Raw genomic sequence first — 18,610 nt, forward strand, 5'->3', positions numbered from 1 at the left:
TAGATAAGCCAGAAAAACAGAGAAGGGGAAAAATTCAATCCTCAGCAGAGCTCTAGTGATTATTATGAACCAGAAAGGAGTATTTCTTTTGCTTTAACCTACATAAATCACTGTGAATTATCTGCAAACCTAGCCAAAAACTGCTTTCCCTGAAATCCTGGGGGGGAAAGCCTTTAAAAAATCCAGCTACAACAGCTACACTTCCATTGGCAATGGTTCCTCTTTTGCTCTGTTCCTGCCATTATTTATCTCTTGTATTTAACGTTCATAAGGTGTTCTGGGGATAAGGAGTCACTTTTGAAAAACACCTTATAAGATAAAGTCATATTAAAACTATTTCACTTGATGGGCTCATGCTGGCTTAAACAGAACCAATACACTGGGGACACACAATCCTAGGCTATAATAATGTTTTACATTTATATACAGCCTTTCACCCAGAACTTCAGAATTTGTAATATATGAAATGCCAAAGAATGACAAATGTAAACTGCACAGCAGAGAACAGAGGTATGTTTGGCAAAGATATTGTGGTAGATCCTACCTCTCACAAATAATTTCATAGCATTTCTATGTGAGGAATGCTATAGCATTCCAGACTAACCAGAACTCAATGAGCCAGTAAACAGACATGCAACTGGATCAGACGTACTTTCCTTGCTTTGTCATCAAGAACGGTTTGATTAGAAAAGCTGCTCAGTATCTAAGCATCTGAAATTCTCAATTTTTGAAGCAGAAATTATACTCCAACATCCACAGTCAGCATACTGTGGCGTAAGATTGTAAAAAAATACATGCAACAGTGCATTCCAGTCGATACTGAACTATGAGCTGTCTCTCAGATATTTTCTGTAAAGCCACTTTGTTCTGCAGTGATGATCCAATGAATGATATCACTGAAGTGGATCTGAGTAAGGTCATTTGACAGGACACGTCCTTATGACAACAGCCCAGGTAATACATATACCATGTTGAGAGCACCTTCCCACCAGTCATCTGGCGTAACATTAGCCTGCACAAAAATATCACTCAAAGGCACAGTGCAGTACACAGAGAATACCTAAAGCATAAAAAACTGTTCTCTAGCCTTCATTTATCACAGGATGATAAAGGCCTCTGACCACTGCGCTAGAAGGCCCATGCTACCTTTGTCAAAGCTAAAAATGTATATCAGATATTTCACCTGATGAGCTCTGAGGTCAAAATAACTGGATACAAACTCCACAACAGAGGATAATTAACAATCCACTTAGCGGCCATGAAATATTCAACCCAACTCCTCAAGACGGCGATGGCTTAGGCAAATCAGGTACCACACCTAAGGCAGGGCTACCAGAAAACCAAGGGTCATAAGAGATCAGACACCACACCGACACCAAAATTATATCAAACAGGGTACAGCTTAACAGCTTGCATTACACAGGGAACACAGCTGGATGATCTGATTCCCTCTGAGACTTAACACCTACACAGATGTGAATCAGTAGGCGCACTGTCCATCCCACCAAAGCAAGCCCCTCTCCATGACTGACAGCCATCCCCTGGTTCAGACTGGCACCCACAAACGACTCGGCAGCTGCCAAATAATACTTGACCTGGTCCGCCCCAAAAGGGGTGATGTTGGCCTTGACCGACCCGACGCCCAGCCCCACGAGGACCAGTCCGATGAAGGTGGCGGTGGCACAGTAGCGGGTGGCTCCCACCTGGGAGCAAGGCGCCATGGTGGTGTTGGCCACCGGAGAGGAGCAGTTCTCTACAGGGAACAAGGGGATGTCCCCGCAGAGGCCCTGGCGGGTGTGCGGTGCAGCGATGACAGGGAAGGCCAGCATGCCCAGCAGGTAGAGTGCCATGCTGAGCAGGATGGTGCCAAACTTGCCCAGGAGGGCATCAGCCAACCAGCCACCGAAAGGCGACACCAAGTAGGTGATGCCCATGAAAAGCAGCAGGGCCTGGCTGGCCTGGGCACCCTCCCAGCCGTAGGGAGGCCCGTTGAGGAAAAGCACCAGGTTGGAGGTGATGCCGTAGAAGGCCACTCGCTCCAGCAGCTCGGCCAGCAGCACAGCGGCACAGGCCAACCGCCGCCCGTGGAAAGCGCTGCTCGCTGCCCGCCCGCGCTCCCCGCTGCTCAGCAAGGGGCTGCGCTCGCTCGGCTCGGCTTCCTCCATGACGGTGCCTCCTTCCCGGCCCCACCGCGGCCCCGCCGCGCTTCCCGGCCCACCCTGAGGAAACTTCGCCGCGGTCGCGCGGCGCGGCCCGGCCCGCCCACGCAGGGGACGGCGCGCCGCCATTGGCTGAGGGTGCCGTCGCTCCGCCGGCAGCGCCGTCACGTGGGCGGCTGGGCTGCAGAGAGCGAGGCGAGCCGAGGCGGGGCCAGCGGGGCCGGGCTATGGCGGACCGGAAGCTGCGGGGCGGGGCCGCTCGGCGGTACCGGCTGCGAGGGCATGGTGGGCCGGGCGCCTGGGCCCAGCCGGCCGCGGGGCGCCTCCGCAGCGCCGGGGCGGAGCCAAACCGAGCCGAGACGGGGCTTGGTTACACCTCCGGGTGTGCGGAGCTTCACCGCGGAAGGGAGCTGGCAGCTTTCTCCCCGCAGGTTTTCCCTCGCCGCTTTCATGAGGAGGCCAGGCGGGGTAAACAGGGCGGGGGGGGGGGGGGGCTGCAGCAGGCAAAATTGATTTTATGGTTATTTCGTGCGTTAGTTCAGGCTGGGAATTACGTTTTGGGCATTAACTGGAGCCGTGTGACTTCATTAACGACAGAGGATCAGCTCTGGCTTCCTGAGAGCCTTATTTTCTCCTTAGGTTTATCCGGCAATAACAATGACATGCGGTTTGTTTTCCTACTTTGCTTCTCAGCTGTAAACGCAGAAGCGAGGGTTGTCCCCGTAAAATGGCCATCCTCGTGAAACGGCCAGCCCGAAAAAGCCCGTCAATGTCTGTTGTCAGTGACTCTTCGGCTGTGTTACGCTGCCGCTGGTAAACGCCGCGGACTCGCCTCAGCGCTGGGCCGGCATCACTGACCTCGCAGGATGGATGTGTCTGGTCTGAAGCCAGGTTTCTCTGAGGTGTACCTGCAGTAATAATATGCCCTAAGTACACGTGGAGAATCACAGAATCACAGAATTGTATATGTTGGAAAAGATCTTTAAGATCATCGAGTCCAACCGTAAACCTAACACTACCAAGACCACCGCTATACCATGGCGCCGAATGAAGGCTCCGATTTGCACGGCACAAAGCACATGATTAAAATGAGAAAACGCATAGTCGTGGTTGCAAGATCGGAGCCCAAAGATGTTCTTCCGTTCCACCATCATCTATGCTGAGGTAAAGGTTGTGAAAGCACGTAGTTGTCTTCCACAGCAGATCTTACAGACATGTTTTTGGCCAAACAAAGAGGGAAAGATACTCGTGGTTGTTTACCAATTTACCAATTAAAAAGGTAAATTGATTGACATCATATAGTTACACCCAACATCTAGGTATGACTTAAAATTTTTGGAATGGCGTTGGTAATTGAGCAAGCAATGCTTGTAAAAGTAAATATATTTATTTAATGATGCACCTTTGTAAATAACATATGCCATAAAAATGACTCATTAAATATACTTGCTTTCTTAACTAGTTAAATTTCATGACAAAGGACAATGAGGAAAATGCAACTAGCTGCACAGAGATCTCTTTTTGTGAACTACTGCAACACGACTGATTCTGTAATTTAAAAAATTACATTTCAGCTTTGCCCAGCTTAATACAGTAAATCATATCAATTGTGATTACATTTTCTAAGGGGTCTAGTAGTATTTGCTAGAGACTACAAACTAATTAAGCGCATTTTGCATTATTGTGTGTTTTAATAAATGCAGATATCATGTTCTAGGCCCTTCATAATTCACCTTGGTGAATGGGGTGAGATTTTTGTATCGGCCTACCCAACCACTATTACAAACGCCTCGCAGTGCTGAATAGTATTTGAAATGTACATTATAAAATGTTATTTAAATCTTCATGTATTGAGAAGTAGGTACTCTCACTGGAATTCAAAAGCTACTGTTGTAACCCGAACACTCTCTCTGGAAGTATAGCAGTTTCAGGAAGGTGATTTTTAATTTTCCTCCAAACAAGAACACTTAGCTACAGTATATTTAAAACTTCTTAATCAAGATACATCCCTGAATGCACCTATGTCTATACAGTGATACATTCGTGCATGTACATGTTTTCAAAGACACAACAATACTTAATGCTGTGAAGACTTGTAGATTTTTGTCAGTCAAGACCTATATAACATAAAAAACAGAGTTACCATAAATAGTAATGAAATTCAAGACCTCTTTGAATGTTTCCTTTATTTCCTCTTTATTTCCCAGATGACTGGTTAAGTTTCCTCATTTGTCTCACAGAGCAGGCCTTTGATGTTTGCATTTTTGTCTTTTTTGTGTTAATACACTAAATGTGCTGGATAGTTGTTGTCCGGTTTTAGAACTTCAAAACCACATCTTCCCTTTAACCCAAAATATGACTTTCTGAGCATCACCACATATCCTGCTTTAGGCCAGGCAACTAGGGAATGTCCCCATTTTGGATTACGTAGGCTGTTTTAGGTACAGGGCTGCAGCAATAGGGCAACATGTGTTTCTTGGTTGGCACACACACGGCCAACGTTTCTTGGTGTGACGTGGCCGGATGGCAGCTGGATGAGCTATGTTGTGTGGGGGAGATCTTGGAACCAGAAGGAGGGGCTGTTGGGAAAGGACATAGAGTAGCAATGTATCAGGAGACTGCATAAGCAGCTGCATAAGCTGCATGCTGCATAAGCTTCATGCAGTCCGTGTGACACATCGCAGGTCTGTTAGACTGACAGTTAGGCAGCAGTGACTAACAGAGATGGCTGGTGCTAGATTTGAGGGTAGTAAGTGCTCTCAAAAGCCCAAATATGCTTCATATGGGCCATTTACAGTGAAACAAACTTCAAGGCTAGAATCCTGGCTGGATTAACAAAAGCCCTCTAAATTTCAATGGGGCTGGGATTTCATGCCAGAAACACTTTCTAAAATGGTGATGAAAATAGCTTGGTCCTGCCTATGCTTAAATTAGCATTTATATTATTTTTAGCATTTATGCAAGATTTGTTGCTCTTCTAAGTTGTATCCATCTTTTTTCGTTTGGATGGAGTTTAAAATGGTCTGAACAATGTTGTGCTAAATTATTTCTAAGTGATAACTCAGTGAGATGCAGACAGTTGAACATAGCTGTGCAGCATGAAGACCCATTAGCAAAATGCGAGCCAGCATACCAAAATGCTTACAATTTGCCAGAATACACTCCAATATATATCTTTATCACTTCTAAACGCTCAATTCCTGAATACCTGTCATCCTCAGAGATCCACAGGAGTTATTTGAAGAACTACTATTTTAAAAATTATTAAAGAGCCTTGCTCTGTATGTGGCATATTTTTCTCCCTCTACCTGACATTGAGACTTGAAGAGTAATTTAAGCCACAATAAGCAGGCACTGCAGTTTGCAGACCACCTTTGCCTGTCTTCTACAGCCTTGGGGAAGCATCTGTGTGGCCCTGTGGTGAATTACATCAGGGAACCAGACCAGGTTGTAAGTATACAAGAAAAAAAGTGAGTTTTCTGTTAGATCAAGCCCTCCTTCTCATCTATCTCATGGCCACAAATGTCCTGCACACGCTCCCAATGTTTTTACAAAATGTTGAGTCAAGTTCAAGGCCGTGGATAGCTACAGTCAGCCACCTGGCCCCTATCAATCTGCCAAGAGACTCCCTAAACTGACCTCTCAGTCCTACTGCCTCCTACCCCACCCATCTGATCTTAGCTGCTCACTGTGTTTCTAATTTTAATTGGAGTTTATCCAGAAGACTGGCTTGATAGTTTGGGATACAGTTTTCTTGGTCCTGAGTTCAGGCTCTTCCTTTTTCTCTTCTCTGCTTTGTTGTATCTTTTGGATTTGTATCTCCTCTGCTTTGGAGGCTGTGGTTCCTCACCAGAGCTTTCCTCTGGTCTTAACACGCCTTTGGCTCTGCTTCATCATATGGCCTTCCTGACATTTAGCATGGTCTTTGACCATCCCGTTGCCTTGTTGTTTGGACTAGCACATTCCTCTGGCTTTTCTGGTTGTTGGCATCTGATCCACAAATAGTTTTTTCTCCATTCCTGCACTGCATATGAACCACCTCCATCTTGGGAGACCCACGGCGACTGGTGTAGCTGGGGAACTGCCTCAGGAGATGATGGCCGATACCAACCTTCCCCTGATGTTCTTCTCAGGAGGTCTCTTGTGCGACCAACAATTTAAAGCTTCTCTGAGGCCTTGATTTGAGCACATCATCTTTGTGACTGTTTAATGAAAATACATAGCACTATTTAGAGGTGGGGGGAAGGGACCCAAACCTACTGGCACAACACCGGGAGCCTGGCTCTGTAGTCAAGTGTCCTCTGGCACCTGGCAAGGCCGCGGCCGTCCCCTCACCAGACGGGTCCTGCCACCCTACGGGCCGCGCTCCGCCCTCGCGGGTGGGTCGGAGCCACCTAACGCAGGGCTTCGCGGGGGGCCCGGGCATCGCGGCCTTCCCGCCCCCCCGGCCGCGGCGGCGGGCGGGCCGGGACTGCGCTAGGTGGAATACGCGCTCCGCGGTGCTGTTTCCGGGAGGCCGCGGGGCCGCACCCCGGCCGCCGGCAGGTGAAGGACGCGGCGGCCGCGGCGCTGCCCCTCAGTGAGGTGGCTCCCGCCCGGGCGGACAGGAGGGCAGCTATGAGGCTGCTCTTGCTGGCGTGCCTCCGAGCGCAGACAGGCAACGCGACCACCGCGGCCAGGATACAGTAAGTGCTCCCCGCTCCGCGATGCGAGGGGAGAGGGGGATCCCCGCTGCCTGCCCGCTTACCCCTTGGGATCCTCGCCACCGCTCCTGCCTGCGCTCCCCGCTCATCGGCGAGCCGGCAGGGAGGCGGGGCCGGCGCCCCCCTCCCCTCACGCTGAGGCCGCCGCAGCCCTCCCCGGCGGGCAGAGGGGGCTCCGCGGTGGGGACCGGTGCCGCGGGGCTGGCGCAGGGGGCGGCGGGGGCCGTCCGCCATTCGCTGCCCGCGCTGGCGCACGGAGGCGGTGTCTCTCCCGCCTCAGCCGCGTGGATGGCTGGCGCCGGGGGTGTGTGAGGGGGACGGCGGCCGAGCGCCGAGGCAGGCCCTCTCTGACAGCGCCGGGCGGGGATCTGCCGCTTGCCGGGGATGCTGGCTGCGTGGCCGAGCCCGTCTCCGGGGAGGGCGGCCCCGCCGCGGCTTTGCTGCAGCTCTGTCTGGGCAACGTGCCCCCCTTTGCCCGTACTACTGGGGAGTAAGGGAGAGGGGGAGCCGAGGGGTTCCCCCCCAAAAAAAAAAAACAACCCACCAAAAACCAAACAAAAGACCTTTCTGCTCAGGGCAGTTTGCTGGCGCAGGAGCAGTTCGCACTTGCAGGGTGACCCAGGCTCACAAGCCAAGAGCAGAGGTCCCCTCAGCAGCCGCCCCGCAGAGCCCTTGCACAACCGGTGTTAGTCAGTGGTGCACTGGATTTCCTAAGGGCTGCCCGCTTTGGGAAATACCCAGAATAAGATGAGAAGTCAATGCGAAGAGCGGTAGGCTCTGGGAGCTTTGAAATAAGGGTCTGTACAGGAGCCATCCTGGAGCAGCAGTTGTGCAAGAGCTACTCCAGTTACTGCCTTGCTGTGGGGATTCAACATGCAGCTCTTACGGGGGTTATGGACATGAATCTGCAGTGCTTTGAAATTGGTTGGACTAACAACTGCAGAAATATTCTTAACGTCCCCATTTAACTTTTTCTGTGATGTGGAAAAAGGATGTGGCTAACAGCATTTCTGGAGGGCTTTGCTGTGCATGTGAGCTTTGTTTAAAAAAAAAAAAGTCACCATAAAAATTAAACAATTTCTGAATGGTTTTGTCCTCTTGAGGCCCAAAATAAGGACTTGGTTGCTTCTTACTTGTCAAAGAGTCATCCACAGTTTAGTTGTTTTTCTTAGGATGAATCTCTTAGGATAGCCGCCTGCTATTACAAGTTTTCCCTGACCTTGATCTGCGTATTATCACACTTTTAATGTTATGCATAGAAATAGTCCTCTGACATTGTTTAGGTTTTCACACCAGTTGTGTCATACCAAGTTCAGTCGTAGATTTGTGCAGGGCTACTGTATTGTATAACATAGCGGTAGAACATACCTGTTGCCTCACATCAGTCACCCAGGCATTGAAGATATAAAGCAAATGGAGCATAAAGACCAGAGAAAGCTGAAGTTTTCTGTATTTTAAAACAATAATCATTAATAAAATGTTGAGATAAATATGTTCTTATGTTTATAATACAAATTTTTGTACCTGTACATGTCGGCACAGAGTTCATGTGTTGTCGTTTGTGTGGCATTCTGCATTTCCTTTCATCTCTTACCTTTTGCTCTCACTGGGTAATAAAAAAACTAGTTATTCTTGGGGACATCAATGCTCATTCTTCCTCCATAAGATTATTTCTTCTACCTTTACAAATTAAATACTTACTTACCTTCATCTTCCACTTCAACTTGGAGGAAAGTCATTCAAACATTTAGACTGTGGAGCTATTCCAAGGTAATCTAGTGGAAAGCAGGTTTTGCATTATTTCTAGTTAAACTAAACTGAATAAGCCAGACAAACAAAAGTCCACATTTTATTTTGAATTGTCTTTTAACTACACTGAGATTGACTGTGATCATGTGAGCATACTGCATCGAGACACAGTGGTTTAGCAAGGTGCTTTTACGTGAGTCACAGTAACCCTCAATTTTGGTTAGCCTTCTCCACCTGTGAGTCATGCATGGTGGCCTAAGATCATGTGTTTTAGTATGAAAGAGGGCATAGACTTGGTGAGATGCAACAGCTCAGCTGACAGATGGTTTAACATATTACCATGTTAAAGCAGTCATTTGCAGCTATGTGAACACATCTGCAGTGATCTGTGTAGAGTACACCAACTTGCTTTAGCATCCTGTTGCTTATAGGCATACCTGCCACAAAGTGGATGCTGCTTTCTCATGCACATAGACCTTCAAACAGAAAGAAAATAATGAGTGAAAGGTCAATTTAATTCATGTTCACAATAAAGGTGGATAACGGATTCTAACAGAAATAGTGTTTGAGAGTCAGTAACTTATGTCATGTTCAGTTGCTACCTAATCACCTACCATAAATGTTATTTATCGTAATAATATAAACGAGCCTGTTCAGGGAAAAAAAAGTCTGATCAGGAAAAAAAGTAAAGAGTATTAGCTAGCAATTAAATCCATCTTCCAGACTAAAAGGCTAGTGAATTGACAGCTATCACTAAAACCTACGCAGATACTTCCATCTAATCCTGGTTTTCTTAAGACTTGATGCCATTAAAAAAAAAAATAAATCTACATGTATGGCTAAAGGCTTGGGCATGTCACTTCTCGCACTAATCTGCCATACCTGAGGTTAAGTGCATATGGTAACCTTTGTAGCATATGTGTTAATACACAGAAAATATATATTCCAATTAATATTTGGCTTCAGTTGTATCTGTGTACATGCTTATGAATTTATTTGTTCAATCTTTTTTTTATATTGAACCATGGCAACTTTTGGTTAAGTATAAATGAAACAATGAAGTTGTCTCCAGGTTGGACACTTGCCAGCATAGATTAATTTTATGGCTTAATACCACTGGGTATACTATATACTATGTTTATGATCCTAGAGCTGTTCCTATAACTGCTTCATCTTTTCATAAATAAGATATTAATTTCCTGAGTTTAAAGTAACTGGTGACAAAGATACTAGAATCTAATTTGGCTAGAAATCAGCTTGCTAAAACAAGTGATATAATGAATGTGCTGTGGGCTTTATTCGTAGTGGTGTGCATAATCTTTAATCACCTTAAAAAATATGAGCAATGAGTAGAGAATAAAACACTAAGCAAAAGTCTTTGGTTAGGCTGCCATTCTTCAGCCTTAGAAATGAGGTCAAAGAGGGTGTTAGAAAAGAAAATAAATGAATCTTCTCTGGCCTTTGAAATGTTCCGTTCATCTTTTATTACTTGGTAGTAAGGAGGAATAGAAATCTTGAATTAATTGGTTAATTAGAAAGATTTAGATGAAGTATTTTGTCAATATGTAAATATCTTTTGGAGAGGGAGAGATTGTTTCAGTTCTCATTTGAAATGGGACAGTTGAGATAGCCATTCTGTAAATCTCCAGGCAATCAACTGCAAGAGAATTAAACCCACAAATTCAATAATGCTTATCGTTCCTCTTTACAATCATTTTTCAGCTTAGACGTTTATTGGAATAATTCTGAGCCCCAACTTTTCTTCTATTTAGTCTTACCCTACCTGCTAGCATTAAAATCACACAGAAGAGCACTCGTACAGCAGAAGATCCTCTTCTCTTCCTGGTAGATCATACGAGGTCTTTTACCTACCTGCGTCTGTTTGCACAGTGCTGGCCAATTCCTGCTGTTGGTTGTGTGGCCATCCCAGAGCAGGACAGCTGCAAGGCAGGCGCTCATCCTCCACCTTTGGAACCGAGATGCAGTCATTTACATGGCCTGCACCTGATGTATGCTGCATCCCAAAACGTTTTGTGGGGCTAGCCCCATTTATAAGGCAGGATTAAACTTTGCAGGGTTATTTTGTCTTTCCAAAGGACAGTTATTGACTTCAGAACATAGAGACAGAAGGATTCTCTCCCCATTTTCACTCACATTTTTAATTTCTGTTCTTATTCACAGTGGATTTTATCATACTTCATTCATGCCAACACAATTTGTCTGTGTTTTTCAAAGGAGAAGTTTGAGAGAGAAATAAAATGAAGAATACTTTGCTTTAACAAGTCTGAAAAAAATTAAGATAATTTACAAAGAGAAAACAGAGAAGATCAAGCAGGGTTTCAGCTCTTGTAATTCAACCAACTTCAGTGGGAATTGCAAGTATTCAGCTTGGGCCAAGTTTCAGAAAAGGCAGTGGAAGTGACTGCTCACTTACTAAGCTTTGAATTGTGCTTTAACAGTCGTTGATGCATAGCTGCTTTACAGAATAGACAGCCTAGGGAAAGAGATAATTAATATTTTTGGATGAAGCCTATTTTGTGCCGTTCAAGAAGTGTGAGTGTATCTACCTACCAGGAACTTTTTGGAAATCAAAATTCTTTGTCTGCAAGTAATTCTATTGAAATACCAGTTGAAAATTAGAACATAAATGTTTTTGAGAGGAAGACTTCACAGAAAATAAAACAAGTTTCAAAACTATTATACTTTTGAAGTAAGCATACTTTTAACTCGCTTGTGTCTTAGCTTCTGCCATGCTGTGTTTGGAACTATAAAACTGTTTCTGTATATGAAGACCTCTGAACTGCAGATTCAGGTTGAAGGAGGGAAGACTGCTAGCCAGGGTAAGTGAGAAGTAGCGATCAATAATGTAGGAAATAAAAAATGAAACATTGTAAAACATCACCTGGTATTTCATAGTTGTGTTAGAGAAAAATGTTTTTCTATAGAAATCTTTAATAAAGGGAAAACATGTCAGAAAAGGGTTGTACCTTTTAGCAATATCTCTCTGCATACAGTATAGATCCAGAGCAGACACAAGTTTCACTTACAAGCCTCATGATTTCCAAAGAGTGTAAAAAATATAACAAAAAAGATTAATTCCCTGAATACTAAAATCATTGGGGCTGGGAAATATTTTGTCCAATATTCAGATGTGTATAAGTATCACAGTATAAGCAGTGACTAATACAATATACTCTAAGAAATGATCTTTCAAACTTACTGAATGACTGAAGTTTTCCCTGTTTAGTTACTTCCTTGCAAAACACCCAAAATCTGGAATCTGACAGCCGAACTCCATTTTAGAAATATTATTCTCCCCAAGTAGTGGCATTGGCTTCCATGAGAGTTTTGGTAGAAGGGCAAGATATTGCAGAGCAAGGCAAATTCTGGATCCAAGCAATAATCACTGGTTATTAAGACACTTACTTGGAGATTTATCACACACAAAACTGTGGTAGAGAGAAAATGTAGCCTTGAGATTTAGCATTTTCAGTGTTGTCTTAGATTCACGGACAGCAGGAGACGTGTTCGTTTTTATTTTCCATTCGGAAAGTATTTGTTTAGGAAATGGCAAAATAATGTGAATACACAGTTGCCAGGAGAAGAAATGATATGGATGATATATCTCTTCTGTCTTGGCTTGATTCAGGGACATCTGTGACTTTGTAGACAGATCAGCCTTCAAAAAAAATCTGCAGTAGCTTTGCAGCACCCTCTTATCATGTTCCTTGATAACAGCATATGTGTGAAAATCATAGTCTGCTTTTTTTTGGTTATAAAGATGAAAAGTCATTTAGAAAATATGAAAATATCACTGTAAATTTCAGTACTTAAATACTACCCAATAACTCTGCTTCTACGCACATATATTTCCATATATGCATAATCTGAAGCCTGTGACTAATCATATTGAACTCAATGGTATGTTTATGAGATTAAGGCCTCTTTACATCTGGGAATTTGAATTATTCTGGGAATAATTTGATAATTTTTCCTTCTTAAGCTATATGCAAATTTTTTACATGCTCCCGAGTCATTATGTGTAGAAAAAAATTGAAGTAATAGAGGTAGTCCACAATTTCTGAGCTTTGGAACACTTGAGGGAGTCCCCCTCTATTTACTGCAGAAACAGCTGTCATTCATCTGTGAGATTTGGAGCTATGGAAACTGCGGAGGAAAGGAAAAGTATTCATTCCTAGTGTATTTAAAACAAAAAGACACTTTAGGTTGAAATTCCTAGCTGAGTTTCTTGATTCCTGATGTCCTGAGAGAGTTATTTTCAAATTAATGGTAATATGCAAACATATTGCTTGTACATGATGCTGATTTATGGTAATTGGAATACTGATGGGAAAAAATTCTTTTAGACTATTTAATGAGCACCTGTGAAATTATGGAATGCATGCACGAGCATCCCGAGTATTTGCCCGAGAGAGTTTCTTTCCACAGCTGTGAGATTTGGGCATCATTATTTAGATATAAATTGAGAGCCTCTTTCAAAAGGCAAGCAGGTACTTGGAACAAGTTCATGGGACAACTGATGTAAATAATTGCTGAACAGTGTAAATAAGGAGCTTACAATCTGGCTGGTTTTTATTATTTATTAGTACTTATTGTAATTTATTGGTCTTGTTTCAAATGGTGAAGTTAAAAGTAAAATGAGTTTCTTTTTCGAATAAGGAAGAAATACAGCACCATATGTTGTGCCAATGGAGCTCTGTCTGATATAGTGCTAATACATTCCTTCCAAGGCCTCAAGACATTTTACAACATTTTTAGCACCAATTTCTGCAGTAATGACTAACTTCTGCAGGACAGAAAATTACATTCCTTGGGAGGATATGAAATGATCAGGAAAGGAAAGAGCCAACATTATCCAAGAAGCTATTGAGTTAGCAGGATTTTAATGCCAGAACAATTAATACGCTATAAGAAATAAATCAACTGGAACAATATGTAATAAGCAGAAAACATTCTTGTGGTCCTTTTATAATACTGAAAATGTAAACACTACATGTCAGCAGATAGAGTGTGCTAGTTTCTATCAAAACATGAATTTTTCTCCTATATGTTTTTCGGTTGATGTAATTGGAAACATTGATAACTGATTCTGGTTTTGGTGGGAGGAGTTATGAGTCTGGAGTATAAAAGAAAAGACTAAAGCAAAGCTCACCGAAATTCCTGAAGTAAAGCCTCCTGTAATCAATCAATTTCTTGACTTTGGCAGTCTTTGAATCAATGTTTTAGTATGAGGAACCACTGTGTATAAGGATGAATGGGTGAGCTGACACTAGAATGGGGGGGGTTGTTGTTGTTGTTTTTTCTTTTTAGTAATTGAGATTTTTAAAAAAGACTGTGAAAGTATTTGTGCAATTACTTTTGTGTAGTTTTTTGCTTATACTTCAATTATCCTGTGCCTGTTTTACAAATGGGTAAACTAAGACAAGAAGCAATTAAATCAACAATCAAACAGAAAGGGAATACAATTTCAACTATCCAGTTTTATTTATGTATTCATTTTTTTGCATGTTCTGTATTTTTAATAGCATTGATTAGCTGAACATACTTGTGCTTTCTTCACTCGGTGGCCTTTCTCCAGAACAAGGATCTGAGAATCTCTCAGACCAAGGTCTAACAGACTCAATTCAAAAGGAGTCTTTTCAGCATATTAAGCTGAAGCACAGTCAGGGAAGATCCTGATCATACTTCACTTCTGCTGATTTCCAAAGGTGATGTTGATACATTGTAGGCTTGGGCCTTAAAATGGATGCAGATTATGTTGCTTGGAAGTGTGCCTGGGGCTTCACAGTGGTGAACGTAACAAATACTTTCCAGGTAAAACAACCCCTTGTAAATAGCTCCATGGTTGCTTGAACACAATTAGCATAAAGGTGAATGTTGGGGCAAAAATCATTAAGGAAAAACATTTTGATTAAGCGTATTTAATATACTGGCATGCCTACAACATTAATAATATCTTTTTTTATTCTTTTTCTGTTTGTTCTGATAATGAAGGAATCATCTACATGCTGCAGGTCACATCTGTGTTCTTAAAGATGCTTTCATGTATGAAAGTCCAACTGAAATAGCAAATCTGACCTCCACAGACAAGTTTGATGCAGCCCTGGCCATTCATCTTTATAAAGGAGGCAGACTTCTGCAAGGTAATCTGCTTTCTATTTTGCAATAAAAATATCTCTTAAAAAGGTACTGAAAGAGAAGAGAATTAATACAAACAGTTATAAATGGCTATAAATGTCTAAACCCACATGTAATGTAGTTATTCTGTTTATCCACTTTAACAAATGTTCAGAAATGCTGAAAATCTTTCTCTGTGGGAGATCTGATCCAGAGAGGAGAGCACTAAATAAATGTACTTTTAAAGCACATAGTGCATTTCATAATTAAGTACTTTAACTACATTAAGATACGAGCATTATATTAACATTAAGATACTTTCAGCAAATGCGTTCTTTCAGAGGACAATGTGTAAGCTAAGTATAGCTGAGGTCAAATAGAAGAAAGCAGAGAGGCTAATTTGATTTTTCTGCTCAAAAATGAGTCAGGGTTTTTTGGACATGAAATAACGTTGAGATGTTGTTCATGCCAGTTAAACTGTAGGAGACAGGATGTTATCAGACAAATAATAAAATTTTCTATTGTATCTAGCCATGTAGAACAAAATTTTAGCCTGCCATTAATGATACACTAGAAGCACTGGCTTTTGAAATTACAGATACTGTCACCTAGTGAAATTGCCAGTGTGTATCCATTTTTGAGATCACCTTTTTATTGCACAAATCTATTCACTTGGACAACTGCACATAATTTGATACTTTCATCAGATCTCAGTACAAGTTGTGTTGTGCTAGTTTTCGGACTTCAGAAATCCCTCCGCAATTTGTGCTGGTGGGTTTTCAGAAAGGCTGAATTATTATGTTTGACATGCTTGTGTATCTTTTGTTACAATGGAGCTCTGATTTCAGTAGGGACTCTAGAATACAAATAAAAGAATAATTCTGTAAGATGATCTCTGCTAACATATGTATTAAGACTTCTCTTGTTGGAATACAGAGATGATTGTTTTTGTGACAAGACCTAGAATTGTTTTGAAAGAGGCTTATGGAAAGTCTGAGAACTATCTCTTTTTTTTGCTAAGAAACAAAAAATAAGGTTGGATTTTAAATGCTTATGGTAAAACTTTATTGCAGTTTTGACATGCATAGCATTGCCCAAATGCTGTTGCTATTAGCTTTTCAAAATCTCAAGTGACCTGCAAAGCCTGATACTTGAATGATTTACAAAAGCTCAGTAATTTAAATAAATCAGAGTTCCAAAAAGCTGTTCCAAAAAGCATCTGCAATAACTGAAAGAAAAATAAAACAGGAATCTGTGAAAAGCAAGACCATAAGTAGTATGATTGCTGGGATTATCCTAGTCAAAGTGTAGAAGCTATTGTAGACTTCTTGGAGGAAAAAAGTGATTCGGAGGACATTCCTGGTTCTTGTAACATTTAATCTTTCCATAGCCTGTATTAAGAAATAACTTAAAGAAATTAAGTGATTACAGTCATACTACCATTACTACCATACTACCAATCTTTTGGGCCTCATGCTGGAAACTTTGTTTACATGATTGGGGATGTATGATCAACACATATAATAGATGACATAATAATTACTTACCTTTTTATTTATTAGAAAGGCAATATATATTTTATATTGTATTACAGAAAGTCAGTCTCTTGAAGATTAGTGCTGTGGTGCTTTGATGGTGCACATTAAGTCTCTTCACCTTCACATGTTAGAGTATAATATCTAAAAATGCCAAGGAAAGTCTTTAAGTAGCCAGAATGGCAATTAGTCTTTCATTCTTTTTGTTTGTTCTTTCATTTAGTAATGAGGAAATTAGCAATGCCAATAAATCCTCATCTTACAGCTCACTTAATTTTCAAATATAAATGTGAAACATATAGTATGTTTTCTATCTTTATCAACATATTTATTTAATTCTCCATTTGCTTTAAGATTTCCTTATTTGCTTGTTTTTAACCATGAATTTTAATTATGAGAGTTCACTGAATTTAACCTATCGTTTCCCCCCCACCCCATAAGACACTGTGGGTAGCTATAGAAACTGTCACCAATAGTTTTCACAGCCATGAACATTCAAGGTCAGTTACATTATCTGTCAAAAGGAAGAACCTCCATCAACACGGTAACCTCTAGTGCCCTGCTCGTTGGTCCACTGCTGAGGACGGTGTTGTCTACTGAGTCCTTGATCCCTCTCCCCTTCCATCTGATAGCAAAAGGGAAAAAACAAAGCATATTTTCTGCCTTTCTTGATATACAGTCTGTAGTGGCAATACAGCCTAACTGCTTATTCGTGTTCGCAGTCAGAAGGAAACCTTGGCTTCATCTGTTAAGCTAACAGAAATGTGCAAAATCCACAAAATTGGTCACCTTAATGACAGGTTTTGTAGACTGTCTTACTGGAGACTGTTTCTTTTACAAAACAACTGCCGTCCCATTTGGAATTTCAAACTATGTTCTTCTGCATGTAGTAATTAGCCACCATGAGACTGTTATTTCTTAGCTTAATGTGGCGTAAAACTGACCACTTAATCGGTTTCAATGCTGAAACAATCAACAGTAAACATTATTGTCTGCTGTCTTGATTAGTTTAAGGGGAGAACATTACTGGTGACTTCTCAGTTACTGAAAATAACCTGACTCCAAGAAAAGAAATACTATTAGAAAGGAATCTTGCACTACTATTGAGTTTTGTATTTTCATCTAAGTAGTCTTTGGCCTTGTCCATGTAAGTCTAGCCACTGTCAAAATACTACCCTGTTTTGGTTGCTTTAACCTTACGCAAATATTAATTTATTCTGATGCTGTGTGTCAAAACTAGGTTTTTACCAGAGTGCAGACACCACTAGGATATGTATGATTTTGTTGATACTTTAAAATTTGAATGTTGATAAGGTCTTGTGCACAGACTGTCCCACAGCCAACGTGCCTTCCTCTACTCTTGCTGTTCTGAAAACTGTAAGGCATCCTAAAACAGCTTTCATAGTTTGGGTAATCACAGAAGTGTTTATATTGGAACAACCAATTATAAACACAGATCCATCTTTTGGGATGGAATTAGGCAAAACAATGGTTTTGTTGCAGGTTCACATATACTGTCTTATTTAATTTGGTGACCTTTTCCAATACTGTGGCTCCATCTACATTTTTTGTAGCAGTAAAATCAGCTTCAGAAGTCAATATTTAAAAAAGAAAAAAATTTTCAGTAACCAACTTTGCAGGATGGTTACCCAAACCACTATATTGGAATGCCTGAGGGGCCAGTGAATGAGTGGCTGAGGCTAGATACCTGGGACCAAACTTTGCAAGACTGCATCTTATTAAAATGTGAATAACATTTAAAATATATATGCTGTTTGGTGGGCTGCCATGTGTAGAAACTAATTGATTGGTTTTATTAAGCATGGAAAAGGCAGAGAAAATCTCATAGCTCTACTACAGACTGACATGCTGTGAAAGTGCATAGTTATTGTATGGGTTTTTTCAGTGCCAAAACCATAAAAATTCAGGTTTCTCCAGTTTTCTTTTTGAAAGGCTTTTGCTTACATACGTGATACAGTATTATCAATATACTTTTCCACTCTTAATGTCCCCTTCTAGTCATTACCTTGACATGTTGGTCAACTTCTCATCATAGTAATTGCTTTGCAGGTAGCAGAATTCCTTTTGGAATCATCTTTGGTGGGACAGATGTAAATGAAGATATCAAATGTGAAGAGAAACATCGGGTAATGGGAGCAGTGCTAGGAGAAGCCAGGTAAAAGCATGTGTGGAAGGTTTATGACAGGAAATTGCATTTTTGTAATGGCAGATCTTTTAGGAACTGATCCATAAATGCTTAGAATCACTGGGAGATGTGTAGGCCAGCGGACAAAGGATAGACTATTTGAAATCCTTATGCTCTCTA

The 18,610-nt window shown here is 41.8% G+C and overlaps 2 protein-coding genes across 5 annotated transcripts in view; one reads left to right on the forward strand and one right to left on the reverse strand.

The window, feature by feature from the left end:
• Positions 1-2,319, reverse strand: part of SLC15A4 (solute carrier family 15 member 4) — a 31,012-nt gene extending 28,693 nt beyond the window's left edge. For both annotated transcript variants that reach the window (XM_072879615.1, XM_072879614.1), the window contains exon 1: positions 1,596-2,319. In XM_072879615.1, the coding sequence (XP_072735716.1) occupies positions 1,596-2,288 (693 nt within the window). In that variant the 5' untranslated portion in view covers positions 2,289-2,319. The remainder of the gene's footprint in view (positions 1-1,595) is intronic.
• GLT1D1 (glycosyltransferase 1 domain containing 1) overlaps positions 1-18,610 on the forward strand; it is a 64,517-nt gene that overhangs the window by 114 nt on the left and 45,793 nt on the right. The window contains exons 2-4 of one of the 3 annotated variants that reach the window (XM_072879618.1): positions 11,354-11,451; positions 14,627-14,775; positions 18,355-18,460. In XM_072879618.1, the coding sequence (XP_072735719.1) occupies positions 14,676-14,775; positions 18,355-18,460 (206 nt within the window). In that variant the 5' untranslated portion in view covers positions 11,354-11,451; positions 14,627-14,675. Of the gene's footprint in view, positions 1-2,441; positions 2,628-6,482; positions 6,845-11,353; positions 11,452-14,626; positions 14,776-18,354; positions 18,461-18,610 lie in introns of those variants that run through there. The other 2 variants (XM_072879617.1, XM_072879616.1) reach the window with 2 other exon arrangements.

Source organism: Ciconia boyciana, chromosome 15 (genome assembly GCF_034638445.1).
Source record: "Ciconia boyciana chromosome 15, ASM3463844v1, whole genome shotgun sequence".
Taxonomy (NCBI): Eukaryota; Metazoa; Chordata; class Aves; order Ciconiiformes; family Ciconiidae; genus Ciconia; species Ciconia boyciana.